The 13,932-nt window shown below is 34.0% G+C and overlaps 1 protein-coding gene across 1 annotated transcript; it reads left to right on the forward strand.

Annotated features, from left to right (window-relative positions):
* Positions 1–6,685: 6,685 nt before the first annotated feature.
* Gbp3 (Growth-blocking peptide 3) lies at positions 6,686–7,354 on the forward strand. The gene has a single exon (XM_075290157.1). The coding sequence runs from the start codon at positions 6,767–6,769 to the stop codon at positions 7,202–7,204; it is 438 nt and encodes a 145-aa protein (XP_075146272.1). The 5' UTR covers positions 6,686–6,766; the 3' UTR covers positions 7,205–7,354.
* Positions 7,355–13,932: the final 6,578 nt, after the last annotated feature.

Below are 13,932 nucleotides of genomic sequence, written 5' to 3' on the forward strand. Positions count from 1 at the left end.
TAAAAATTTTATTTCTATAGAAAATATTGTCAACATTTTATTTATATAGAAATTGTTTTTAGAATTTAAAATCTATAGAAAATTTTGTCAAAATTTTACTTTTATTGAAAATTTTGTTAACATTTCATTTCTATAAAAAATTTTGTCAAAATTTTATTTCTGCAGAAAATTTTGTTAAAGTTTTAATTCTATAGAAAATTTTGTTAAAATTTTAATTCTATAGAACATTTTGTCAAAATTTTATTTCTATAGAAAATTTTGTAAAAACTTTATTACTATAGACAATTTTGTCAAAGTTTTATTTCTATAAAAAATTGTGTCAAAATTTTATTTTTATAAAAAATTTTGTCAAAATTTTATTTCTGTAGAAAATTTTGTTAAAATTTTAATTCTATAAAAAATTTTGTCAAAATTTTATTTAATTTTGTTAAAATTTTTATTCTATAGAACATTTTGTGAAAATTTTTATTTATTTAGAAAATTTTGTCATAATTTTATTTCTATAGAAAATTTTGTAAAATTTTAATTCTATAGAACATTTTCTGAAAATGTTATTTATATAGAAAATTTTGTCAAAATTTTATTTCTATGGAAAATTTTGTCAAAATTTTATTTCTCTAGAAATTTTTTTCAAAATTTTAATTGTATAGAAAATTTTGTTAAAATTTTAATTTTTTGTTAAAATTTTAATTTTTTGTTAAAATTTTATTCCTTCCTTTATTCTTTAGAAAATTTTGTAAGAACTTTAATTCAAAGAAAATTTTGTCAAAATTTTATTTCTATAGAAAATTTTGTCAAAATGTTATTTATGTAGAAAATTTTGTCAAAATTTTAATTCTATTGCAAATTTTGAAACCTATTCGTAAATATGAATAAAAATTTCGTTGTTCTTTGTGTATATAGTCGGTGAGAGAGTTTTTATAAGCATGACATTTTGCCTACCAGACATATCGGTCGTTGAGGTCGTAAGTTTTACAACCATCACAACCATTACAGCCATAATTTTTTTCCGTATGACATATTATTTTATATTTAACAAGCTTTACAAAAGCATTTTCAACTATCAAAAATAACGCAATGGAATTCAAGGATGATAGTGTGATTGCTCTTTGGCTAGAAAACATCAAGAGCCTATCTTTAAAGCTCTCTAGCAAGTAAATGTGAATAAATTTTTTTGGATAAGTGAGCGGAAAAAACGGCAACAACACCGGGAATGATCCGACAAATTGAGGCAAAATATGATCATAGTCCCGAACGCTGTGGTAGATTAGATTAGGTCGAAGTTGCAGCCCGATTTATTTTCAGGGTCGCTGAGACCTTGGTTTGAGAATCTCTGATCTAATCCATACAGTGAATTTTTGATAAGCCGCAATCTAATTGGATGGACATATCTATCTCTACGTTTATGTACTTGATTTAATAGAATTGCTCATCAGGAATCATGAGATCAATGTTTGGGAATACCTGATCTAATCAATATTCATAAATTTTTTAAACAGAAGTTCACAAAGATTATAACGAAAATAGAAGTATATATTGCCGAAAGTTTGGCCAGGCCGAACCTTATGTTCTCTCCACCATGGATTGCGAATAAAGTTCTACTAACGGCTGTCATCAACAGTTTGCAATTGCCGATAGCAAAGTATCTTTGTCGTCTAAATTGCAATTTAGTCAATGTTATATTAAAGATTAAATACGTATACAAGTCACTTTAGTTCCCGATCGGCTTATATAGAGAAATCTTTTCTAATATAACGTACCAAATATCAACGGGATCGGATGAAATTTACTCCTTCAAAAGGCCCCGTAAATCAAATCTGGAGATCGGTTTATATGGGGCCTACCTTGGTGTAATGGTTAGGATAACCGCCTTGCAACCCAAGGTCGTGGGTTCGATTCCTGCATCGACCGAACATCAAAAAGTTTTTCAGCGGTAGATTATCTCACCTCAGTAATGCTGGTGACATTTCTGAGGGTTTGAAATCTTCTTTAAGTGGTTTCACTGCAATGTGGCACGCCGTTTGGACGCGGCTATAAAAACGAGGTCCCTTGCCATTGAGCTTAACATTGAATCGGGCAGCATTCAGTGATAAGAGAGAAGTTCACCAATGTGGTATCACAATGGACTGAATAGTCTAAGTTAGCCTGATACATCGGGCTGCCACCTAACCTAACCTAACCTAAACTATGGGGGCTATATATAATTATGGATCGGTTTAAATTGTTTGCTCCAAGAGGCTCCGGAAGTCAAATCTAATTGTGGACCGAAATGGGGCATTTTTATACCGTCCACAATAGAATGGGGGTATATTAACTTTGTCATTCCGTTTGTAACACATCGAAATATTGCTCTAAGACCCCATAAAGTATAAATATCCTGGGTCGTGGTGAAATTCTGAGTCGATCTGAGCATGTCCGTCCGTCCGTCCGTCTGTTGAAATCACGCTAACTTCCGAACGAAACAAGCTATCGACTTAAAACTTGGCACCAGTAGTTGTTATTGATGTAGGTCGGATGGTATTGCAAGTGGGCCATACCGGACCACTTTTGCGTATAGCCCCCATATAAACCTGTCACCAGATTTGGATTGCGGAGCTTCTTGGAGGAGCAAAATTCATCCGATCCGGTTGAAATTTAGTACGTAAAGTTAGTATATGATCTCTAACAACCATGCAAAAATTGGTCCATATCGGTCCATAATTATATATAGCCCCCATATAAACCTATTCCCAGATTTGACCTCCGGAACCTCTTGCAGGAGCAAACTTCATCCGATGCGGCTGAAATTTGGTACTTAGTGTTAGTATATGGTCTCTAATAACCATGTAAAAATTTGTACGTATCGGTTCATAACTATATATAGCCCCCATATAAACCGATCCCCTGATTTGACCTCAAGGGCCTGTTTGAGGAGCAAATTTCATCTGATCCGGTTAAAATTTGGTACGTGGTGTTAGTATATGGTCTCTAATAGCCATTCAAAAATTATTCCATGTCGGTCTATAACTACATATAGCCCCCATCTAAACCGATCCCCAGATTTGATCTCCGGAGATTTTTGGAGGAGCAAAATTCATCCGATCTGGTTGAAATTTGGTACGTGGTGTTAATATATGATCTCTAACAACCATGCAAAAATTGATCCATATCGGCCCATAATTATATATAGGCCCCATATAAATACTCAGACTTGATCTCCGGAACCTCTTGGAGGAGGCCATTGCCATTGCGCTGGTATAGGGCCGCTAACACCCATGCCATAATTGGTCCATATCGGTCTATACTTATATATAGTCGATGGCCAATCACACAAAATGTGGTCCAAATCGCTAAGAATAATCTACAAAAATTTTATTTCTATAACAAATTTTGTCAAAAGTGTATTTCTATAGAAATTTTTTTTCAAAATTTCATTTCTATACAAAATTTTGTCAAATTTTATTTCTATAGACAATTTTTCCAAAATTTTAATTCTATAGAAAATTTTGTCATCATTTTATTTCTATAGAAAATTTTGTCAAAATTTTATTTCTATAGAAATGATTGTCAAAATTTTGTTTCTATAGAAAATTTTGTCAACATTTTATTTCTATACAAAATTTGGTCAAAATTTTATTTCTATAGAAAATTTTGTCAACGTTTTATTTCTGTAGGAAATTTTATCAAAATTTTATTTCTATAAAAAATTTTGTAAACATTTTATTTCTATAAAAAATTTTGTCAAAATTTTATTTCTATAAACAATTTTGTTAAAATTTTATTTCTATAGAAAATTTTGTCAAAATTTTATTTCTATACACAATTTTGTCAAAATTTTATTTTTATAGAAAATTTTGTCAAACTGAATTATATTTATATTTAATCGGCGTTTGTTTGCTTAATATAACTTCGTATGGACTTACGGCCGTATATACTTGTTATAGCCTCCACCATAGGATGGCGGGTATATTAACTTTGTCATTCCGTTTGTAACACATAGAAATATTGCTCTAAGACCCCATAAAGTATATATATTCTGGGTCGCGGTGAAATTCTGAGTCGATCTGAGCATGTCCGTCCGTCCGTCCGTCCGTCCGTCTGTTGAAATCACGCTAACTTCCGAACGAAACAAGCTATCGACTTGAAACTTGGCACAAGTAGTTGTTATTGATGTAGGTCGGATGGTATTGCAAATGGACCATATCGGTCTACTTTTACGTATAGCCCCCATATAAACGGACCCCCAAATTTGGCTTGCGAGGCCTCTAAGAGAAGCAAATTTCATCCGATCCGGCTGAAATTTGGTACATGGTGTTAGTATATGGTCTCTAACAACCATGCAAAAATTGGTGCACATCGGTCCATAATTATATATAGCCCCCATATAAACCGATCCACCGATTTGGCTTGCGAGGCCTCTAAGAGAAGCAAATTTCATCCGATCCGGCTGAAATTTGGTACATGGTGTTAGTATATGGTCTCTAACAACCATGCAAAAATTGGTGCAAATCGGTCCATAATTATATATAGCCCCCATATAAACCGATCCACCGATTTGGCTTGCGAGGCCTCTAGGAGAAGCAAATTTCATCCGATCCGGCTGAAATTTGGTACATAGTGTAAGTATATGGTCTCTAACAACCATGCAAAAATTGGTCCACATCGGTCCATAATTATATATAGCCCCCATATAAACCGATCCCCCGATTTGGCTTGCGAGGCCTCTAAGAGAAGCAAATTTCATCCGATCCGGCTGAAATTTGGTACATGGTGTTAGTATGTGGTCTTTAACACCCATGCTAAAATTTGTCCACATCGGTCCATAATTATATATAGCTCCCATATAAACCGATCCCCCGATTTGGCTTGCGAGGCCTCTAAGAGAAGCAAATTCCATCCGATCCGGCTGAAATTTGGTATATGGTGTTAGTATATGGTCTCTAACAACCATGCAAAAATAGGTCCACAGCGGTCCATAATTATATATAGCCCCCATATAAACCGATCCCCCGATTTGGCTTGCGAGGCCTATAAGAGAAGCAAATTTTTTCCGATCCGGCTGAAATTTTGTACATGATGTAAGTATATGGTCTCTAACAACCATGCAAAAATTGGTCCACATCGGTCCATAATTATATATAGCCCTCATATAAACCGATCACCAGATTTGACCTCCGGAGCCCCTTGGAAGACCAAAATTCATCTGATTCAGTTGAAATTTGGTACGTGGTTTTAATATATGGCCTCAAACTCCCATTCAAAAATTGGACGAAATCGGTCCATAATTATATATAGGTCCCATATAAACCGATCCCCAGATTTGACCACCAGAAGAGCAAAATTCTTCCCATTCGGTTGAAATTTGGTACGTGATGTTAGTATATGGTATCCAACAACCATACAGGAATTGGTTCCTATCAGCCCATAATTATATATAGCTCCCATATAAACCGATCCCCAGATTTGACCTCCGGTGCCTTTTGGAGAAGCAAAATTCATCCGATCTGCTTGAAATTTGGTACGTGGTAATCGTATATTATATTTAACAACCATGCCAAAAGTGGTCCATATTAGTCCATAATCATATATAGCCCCATATAAACCGATCCCGAGATTTGGTTTTGGAGCCTCTTGGAGGAGCAAATTTCATCCGAGTGAGTTGAAATTTGGTACATTGTGCTAGTATACGGTCGTTAACAACCATGCCTAACAAGGTCCATATCGGTCTATAGTTATATATATATATATCCCTCAGATAAATCGATTTCCAATCACACAAAAATTGGTCCATATCAAGTTCATAATTGTATATAGCCCCCATATAAGTGACCCCCATATTTCAATTCTGGCTCTCTACGTACCGTGCAAAAAATCCATATCGATTCGTAATTATTTGTAGACTTAACTGTATATAACCTTTTTGTCTAATATATACCACGTAGGGACTAACTCACAATTTAGAAAACGATGTTAAGAAGTTTTAAGATACCACAACCCAAGTATTTCGATTGTGGATGACAGTCTTTCGTAGAAGTTTCTACGCAATCCATGGTGGAGGGTACATAAGATTCGGCCTGGCCGAACTTACGGCCGTATATACTTGTTTTACTTGAGATGGTTAGAGGTCATATATTTTGTAGCGTTTTTATCTTAAGTCTTAAGATTAAATATTTCAGGTAATATAAGCATGATTTCTTTAAATCAAAAATGTGTTTGTTTACTATAAGGGAAATTTGCTTTAGGATTTAACGGAGGGACGGCAATTTCCAAAATGTGTGTTCTAAATTTAATATTTTTTTTTACATTTTCACTGGAAGTCGGTTTATATTGGGGCTAAAAGTGGTACCCTATGACCCATTTGCCGTACCATCTGACATACATTAATAACAAATTCAGTCCATACCGTGTTTCGTTCGAAAGTTAGTGGACGGATGGACGGACATCGCTAGATCGACTCAGAAAAAACACTTCATGCAAACTGAGACCAATATATCGATGTGTTACAAAAATAATGACTAATTTAGTATACCCTCCATCATATGGTGGGGACTATAAAACATATATTAATTAAATTTTGTATTTCCCCAGGCATTAGACAAAATCAAAACAAAAAAAAAAACAATCAGTTCAAAAGGTTATCATGCCCAAGCTCATTACGGCTGGCTGAATTGTACGGATTTCTCTTTTGGAAATCTCAAAACATAACACGTTCAATGAATACTTTAGTTAGTTCGCTTGTTTTGGTTCTATCAGATTGTTTAGCAGACGAGTTAATAAATAAGTAAAAATGTCAAAGTCGTATTTACTTGTGATTCTATTTGCGAGTCTTTTAATGGCCATTGCTAAGTGTGATTCTACAACGACAGAAACTACAAGTGAATCGGAAGAGGAGACGAAATTCCAGGAAGGATATATCATTGCAAATAATTTACCACCTTTGGAAGAAGGCTGTTCATTTGTCTTCAAGTGCCGTCGCAAATTACAAAATGCCGAACAACCCAAACCATGTCTGCAAACGTGTGTTGATGTTCTCGAGTGCAATAATCAGAAACGTAGCATCCGCAAGGGTTTCTATTGTCTGACATTCAATGAGGAACTTGTGGGCCAGGAACATCAGGAAGCAATTAACAAAGCTAAAAAAGGTGGCAAAGTGGCAATGATCGATTTCCCTTGCCAACCGGGCTATTTACCTGACAGTCGTGGTCGTTGCCGTGAAGTTTGGTAAATGGCATATGGATGATGAAATGTTGCTCCCGGAAATGGAACCGGAATCCAGATGTTGGACTTTATATAAAATATGCTATTTTATGGTATTTTCTTTTCTACCACTCTATGTACCGTGGAATGTGATAAGTAAAACTGATATTTTGGAATATTTTAAAGTGTTTTATTTATTTTTTCAAATATAATTAAATTAAGGTTCTTAGTCATGTTAAGCATGGCATTTAAATGAAATTCTCTCTTATGCAATCATTAAGAAGTTAACTTGCGGTCATGTCAAATTGATTACCATGTATACAGGCTATATTATGCTCGTCCGTCCGTCTATATGTCTGTCGTGGCTGTGAACACATTTTTGAAGTTTCGTTCAATCGTCTTTGAAATTTGGAGAAAATTAATTTTTATACCCCTTTACCAGAGTCATTCCGTCTGTAACACATGAAAATATTAGTCTTACCCTGGATGCACTATATATATTCTGGGTCGTGTTGTAATTCGGAGTTCATCTAACGATGTCCGTCCGTGTGCAGAAATCACACTAACTTCCGGACGAAAATAGCTTTCGATTGTAACGGGAATTGCCTGTTTTGAATACCTGCGCCACACTGTGGAACAGGGTATTATAAGTTAGTGCATATGTTTGCAACACCCAGAAGAAGACGAGATAAACACGTGGTGTCTTTGGTAATATTGCTCTGGGCCAGCCCGTGAGTCCATCTAGCCATGTCCGCCTGTCCGTGAACACATTTTTGTAATCAAAGTCTAGGTCGCAGTTTTAGTCCAATCAACTTCAAATTTGGAACAAGTATGTGTTTTGGCTGTGAATAGATCCCTATTGATTTTGGAAGAAATCGGTTCAGATTTAGATATAGCTCCCATATATATCTTTCGCCCGATATGGACTAATACTGTCCCAGAAGCCAGAGTTTTAACCCAATTTGGTTGAAATTTTGCACAGGGAGTAGAATTAGCATTATAGCTATGCGTGCCAAATTTGGTTGAAATCGGTTCAGATTTAGATATAGCTCCCATATATAGCTTTCGCCCGATTTACACTCATATGACCACAGAGGCCAATTTTTTGCTCCGATTTAGTTGACATTTTGCACAGGGAGTAGAATTAGCATTGTACCTATGCGTGCCAAATTTGGTTGAAATCGGTTCAGATTTAGATATATCTCCCATATATAGCTTTCGCCCGATGTATACTCATATGACCACAGAGGCCAATTTTTTAATCCGATTTAATTGAAATTTTGCACAGGGAGTAGAATTAGCATTGTTGCTATGCGTGCCAAATTTGGTTGAAATCGGTTCAGATTTAGATATAGCTCCCATATATATGTTTTTCTGATTTCGACAAAAATGGTCGAAATACCAACATTTTCCTTGTAAAATTGCCACTGCTTAGTCGAAAAGAAATTTTCCTAAACTTCTAATACATATATATCGAGCGATAAATCATATATAAACTTTTTCGAAGTTTCCTTAAAATTGTTTCAGATTAAACGTTTCCCACATTTTTTACTAACATTGTATTCCACCCTAGTGCGTTAGCCGACTTCAATTTTGAATCTATAGATTTTGTAGAAGTCTATAAAATTCTTCCAGATCGAGTGATATTTAAATATATGTATTTGGGACAAACCTTTATATATAGCCCCCAACACATTTGACGGATGTGGTATGGTATCGAAAATTTAGATCTACAAAGTGGTGCAGGGTATAATATAGTCGGCACGGCCCGACTTTAGACTTTCCTTACTTGTTATACCCTGCGCCACACTGTGGAACAGGGTATTATAAGTTAGTGCATATGTTTGCGACACCCAGAAGGCGACGAGATAGACACATGGTGTCTTTGGCAAAAATGCTCAGGGTGATCTCCTGAGTCGATATAGCGATGTCCGTCTGTCCGTGAACACATTTTTGTAATCAAAGTCTAGGTCGCAGTTTTAGTCCAATCGACTTCAAATTTGGCGCAAGTCCCTGTTTTGGCTCAGAATAGACCCCTATTGATTTTGGAAGAAATCGGTTCAGATTTAGATATAGCTCCCATATATATATTTCGCCAGAGTTTTACCCTAATTTGCTTAAAATTTTGCACAAGAAGAACAATTAGTACTATAGTCAAGTGTGCCAAATTTTATTGAAATCGGTTCAGATTTAGATATAGCTCTCATATATATCTATCGCCCGATATGGACTAATACGGTCCCAGGAGCCAGAGTTTTATCCCAATTTGGTTGAAATTTTAAACAGGGAGTACAATTAGTAGTGTAGTCAAGTTTGTGAAATTTTATTGAAATCGGTTCAGATTTGGATATAGTTCCCATATATACGTTCGCCCGATTTACACTCATATGACCACAGTGGCCAATCTTTTACTCCGATTTAATTGAAATTTTGCACAGAAAGTAGAATTAGCATTGTAGCTATGCGTGCCAAATTTGGTTGAAATCGGTTCAGATTTAGATATAGCTCCCATATATAGCTTTCGCCCGATTTACACTCATATGACCACAGAGGCCAATTTTTTGCTCCGATTTCATTGAAATTTTGCACAGGGAGTAAAATTAGCAGTTTAGCTATGCGTGCCAAATTTGGTTGAAATCGGTTCAGATTTAGATATAGCTCCCATATATAGCTTTCGCCCGATTTACACTCATATGACCACAGAGTCCAATTTTTTGCTCAGATTTAGTTGACATTTTGCACAGGGAGTAGAATTAGCATTGTACCTATGCGTGCCAAATTTGGTTGAAATCGGTTCAGATTTAGATATATCTCCCATATATAGCTTTCGCCCGATGTACACTCATATGACCACAGAGGCCAATTTTTAGCTCCAATTTAATTGAAATTTTGCACAGGGAGTAGATTTAGCATTGTTGCTATGCGTGCCAAATTTGGTTGCAATCGGTTCAGATTTAGATATAGCTCCCATATATATGTTTTTCTGATTTCGACAAAAATGGTCAAAATACCAACATTTTCCTTGTAAAATCGCCACTGCTTAGTCGAAAAGTTGTAAAAATTACTCTAATTTTCCTAAACTTCTAATACATATATATATCGAGCGATAAATCATAAATAAACTTTTTCGAAGTTTCCTTAAAATTGCTTCAGATTTAAATGTTTCCCATATTTTTTACTAACATTGTGTTCCACCCTAGTGCATTAGCCGACTTAAATTTTGAGTCTATAGATTTTGTAAGTCTATCAAATTCTGTCCAGATCGAGTGATATTTAAATGTATGTATTTGGGGCAAACCTTTATAGATAGCCCTCAACACATTTGACGGATGTGGTATGGTATGGAAAATTTAGATCTACAAGGTGGTGCAGGGTATAATATAGTCGGCCCAGCCCGACTTTAGACTTTCCTTACTTGCTTCTCATAATTTTATGTCTATAGAATTTATTATCAAAATTTTATTTCTGTAGAAAAATTTCTCCAAAATTTGTTCATAGAAACTTTTTCCAAAATTTTATTTCTATACAGATTTAACAAAAAACAAGTATATACGGCCGTAAGTTCGGCCAGGCCGAAGCTTTTGTACCCTACACCATGGATTGCATAGAAACTTCTACTAGAGACTGTCATCCACAATCGAATTACATGGGTTGCAGTAACTTTTGCCGATGAAAAGGTATCTTAAAACTTCCTAATACTGTAATATATACCACGTAGTCCATACGTGGTATATATTAAACTTAAAATGGCCGACTAAATACGTATATAATTAAGTTTGACAAAATAAAATTTTGACACCATTTTCTATAGAAGTAAAATTTGGACAAAATTTTCTATAGATATAACATTTTGACAAAATTTTCTATAGAAATAAAATTTTTACTAAATTTTCAAAAGATTTAAAATTTTTACAACATTTTCTACAGACATAAAATTTTGCCAAAATTATCTATAGAAATAAAATTTGACAAAATTTTCTATAGGAATAAAATTTCGACAAATTTTGCTAGATTATTTTTGCTCGATTGGTAAGCATGATTATGAACCGATATGGACCAATATTTGTGTGATTGGGGATCGGCTATATATAACTATAGACCGATATGGACCAATTTTTTCATGGTTATTAGCGGCCATATATTAACACCACGTTGCAAATTTCTATCGGATCGGATGAATTTTGCTCATCCAAGTGGCTCCGGAGTTCAAATCGGGGGATCGGTTTATATAGGGGCTATATATAATTATGGACTGATATGGACCAATTTTTGAATGGTTCTTAGAGACTTTATACTAATATCATGTATCAAATTTCAGCCGGATCGCATGAAATTTGCTTCTCTTAGAGGATCCGCAAACCAAATCTGGGAATCGGTTTATATGGGGGCTATATATAATTATGGACCGATATGGACCAATTTGTGCATGGTTGTTAGAGACCATATACTAACACCATGTACCAAATTTCAGCCGGATCGGATGAAATTTGCTTCTATTAGAGCAATCGCAAGCCAAATTTGGGGGTCCGTTTATATGGGGGCTATACGTAAAAGTGGACCCATATGTACCAATTTTTGCATGGTTGTTAGAGACCATATACTAACACCATGTACCAAATTTTAGCCGGATCGGATGAAATTTGCTTCTGTTAGAGCAATCGCAAGCCAAATTTGGGGGTCCGTTTATATGGGGGCTATACGTAAAAGTAAACTGATATGGACCAGTTTTTGCATGGTTATTAGATACCATATACTAACACCATGTACCCAATTTCAGCCGCATCGGATGAAATTTGCTTCTCTTAGAGCAATCGCAAGCCAAATTTGGGGGTCCGTTTATATGGGGGCTATACGTAAAAGTGGACCGATATGACCCATTTGCAATACCATCCGACCTACATCAATAACAACTACTTGTGCCAAGTTTCAAGTCGATAGCTTGTTTCGTTCGGAAGTTAGCGTGATTTCAACAGACGGACGGACGGACATACTCAGATAGACTCAGAATTTCACCACGACTCAGAATATATATACTTTATGGGGTCTTAGAGCAATATTTCGATGTGTTACAAACGGAATGGCGGAATGGTGGAGGGTATAAAAAATACTATTTTTGGTAGAATTCTACCAACTGTGGCAACCGTGGTGGTAATACAAATTTATTTTCTAGATTATATACGTTGCATTTTCATATTTTAAGATAATTAAGTACTTACAACCACTTTGTTTTGTATTTTTTTTTTTTTAAATGTACCCCTTATATTTCTTAAATATGCGCAACCGCGGTTTATCTCCCAGACCTATATCAATGATACCCCACAAATGCTTATTATGAATTCAGTAAGGGTGGTTTAGGGTATGATATAGTCGACCCCGCCCGACTTTCTACCTTACTTACTTGTTTTCTTTTATTTTTGAAATTTCCAATACTTACATTCCAAATTGTAATTATTTGCATTCTTTGTACTTATTCCATTTTTTCCCAAAAATAAAAATCCATGGTTTCGTTTGTTACATCTAATGCTTCATTTTTAGGGATTTTATTTTATTTGTTTTATTTTAAATCTCATTTTATTTCACATTGGTTTTCACATGTGTATTACATTTGGTTTATCTTTGACTCATTTTATTTAAGGTTTACTTACACATTTATATTTTAATATATTTTTTGGGGGTTTTGTTATATTTACTTAGTTTTTTTTTTCAGTTGGGATTCTCAGAATGTTTTTTTTTTTAATTTTTTCATAATTATTTTTAGTAATACAATAGTGATGGTTCATATTTATATTTACCATTACTCTATTATAATATGCATTATAATAATATATCGTTAAGGGTGTATTTTTCTATTTTATTTTATTTTATTTTTTGTTTCGTTTTGGGTTTTCTGCATTCGTTTTTATTTGAAATTGTATTTTTATTTAGTGGTTTAAAGTGTTTATGCGATTTTGTTTTGTAAATACGAATTTACTTTTATGTATATATGTGATTCATACATATGTACTTAATATTTTAATAATAATAATTATTAATAGTTTAATTAATAAATATATAAATAATGTTCATTAGTGGTTTTATAAATTAACCAGATGTTTCGCTTTATGAGTGTGTATGTGTGTGTGTGGATGTATATAAATGTCTGGGTGTTCTTGCTTTCATAATTTCGTAGTAATGCCGTTCTTTTTTTTGCAAATTCATTTAATTTATTTTTTTATATACTTTTTTGTTACCACATGTCTACACATTTGTAATGCATAGTTATCGTTTGTAGTTATTTATAATCTATAAATATTTTATATATGCTGATTTAATTTTTAAATCACTCGTTTTTTATTTGCTTTTTTTTTTGGTTTCTCTGTTAATTATACATAATTTATAATCATTATATTTTTTGTCACTTTTTTTATTATTATTGGTTATTATGGTCATGGCTAAAGGATAATAATTCCGGTCTCTGTATAGTCAGTTCAATTTGTTTTTGTTTGTATTTGAAAATTTATGACATTAGTCATAGTGCTATATTAACTCTTCAAATTAAACCACATTTAAATATTTTTTGCTTAATATGCAAAATTTATTTCACTTAGAGTGAGGCTGTGAACATTTGCACAGGTTATACAGGCTTAGTGAGGTCCTTTATAACAATCAAATATGTCATTAAAATTGAGCCAATGAAAGAAATTCGGTGATATAAGTCTCTAACAACTATGCAAAAATTGGTCCACATGGGTCCATATTTATATATAGCGCCCATAT

Source organism: Haematobia irritans, chromosome 1 (genome assembly GCF_050003625.1).
Source record: "Haematobia irritans isolate KBUSLIRL chromosome 1, ASM5000362v1, whole genome shotgun sequence".
NCBI lineage: Eukaryota > Metazoa > Arthropoda > Insecta > Diptera > Muscidae > Haematobia > Haematobia irritans.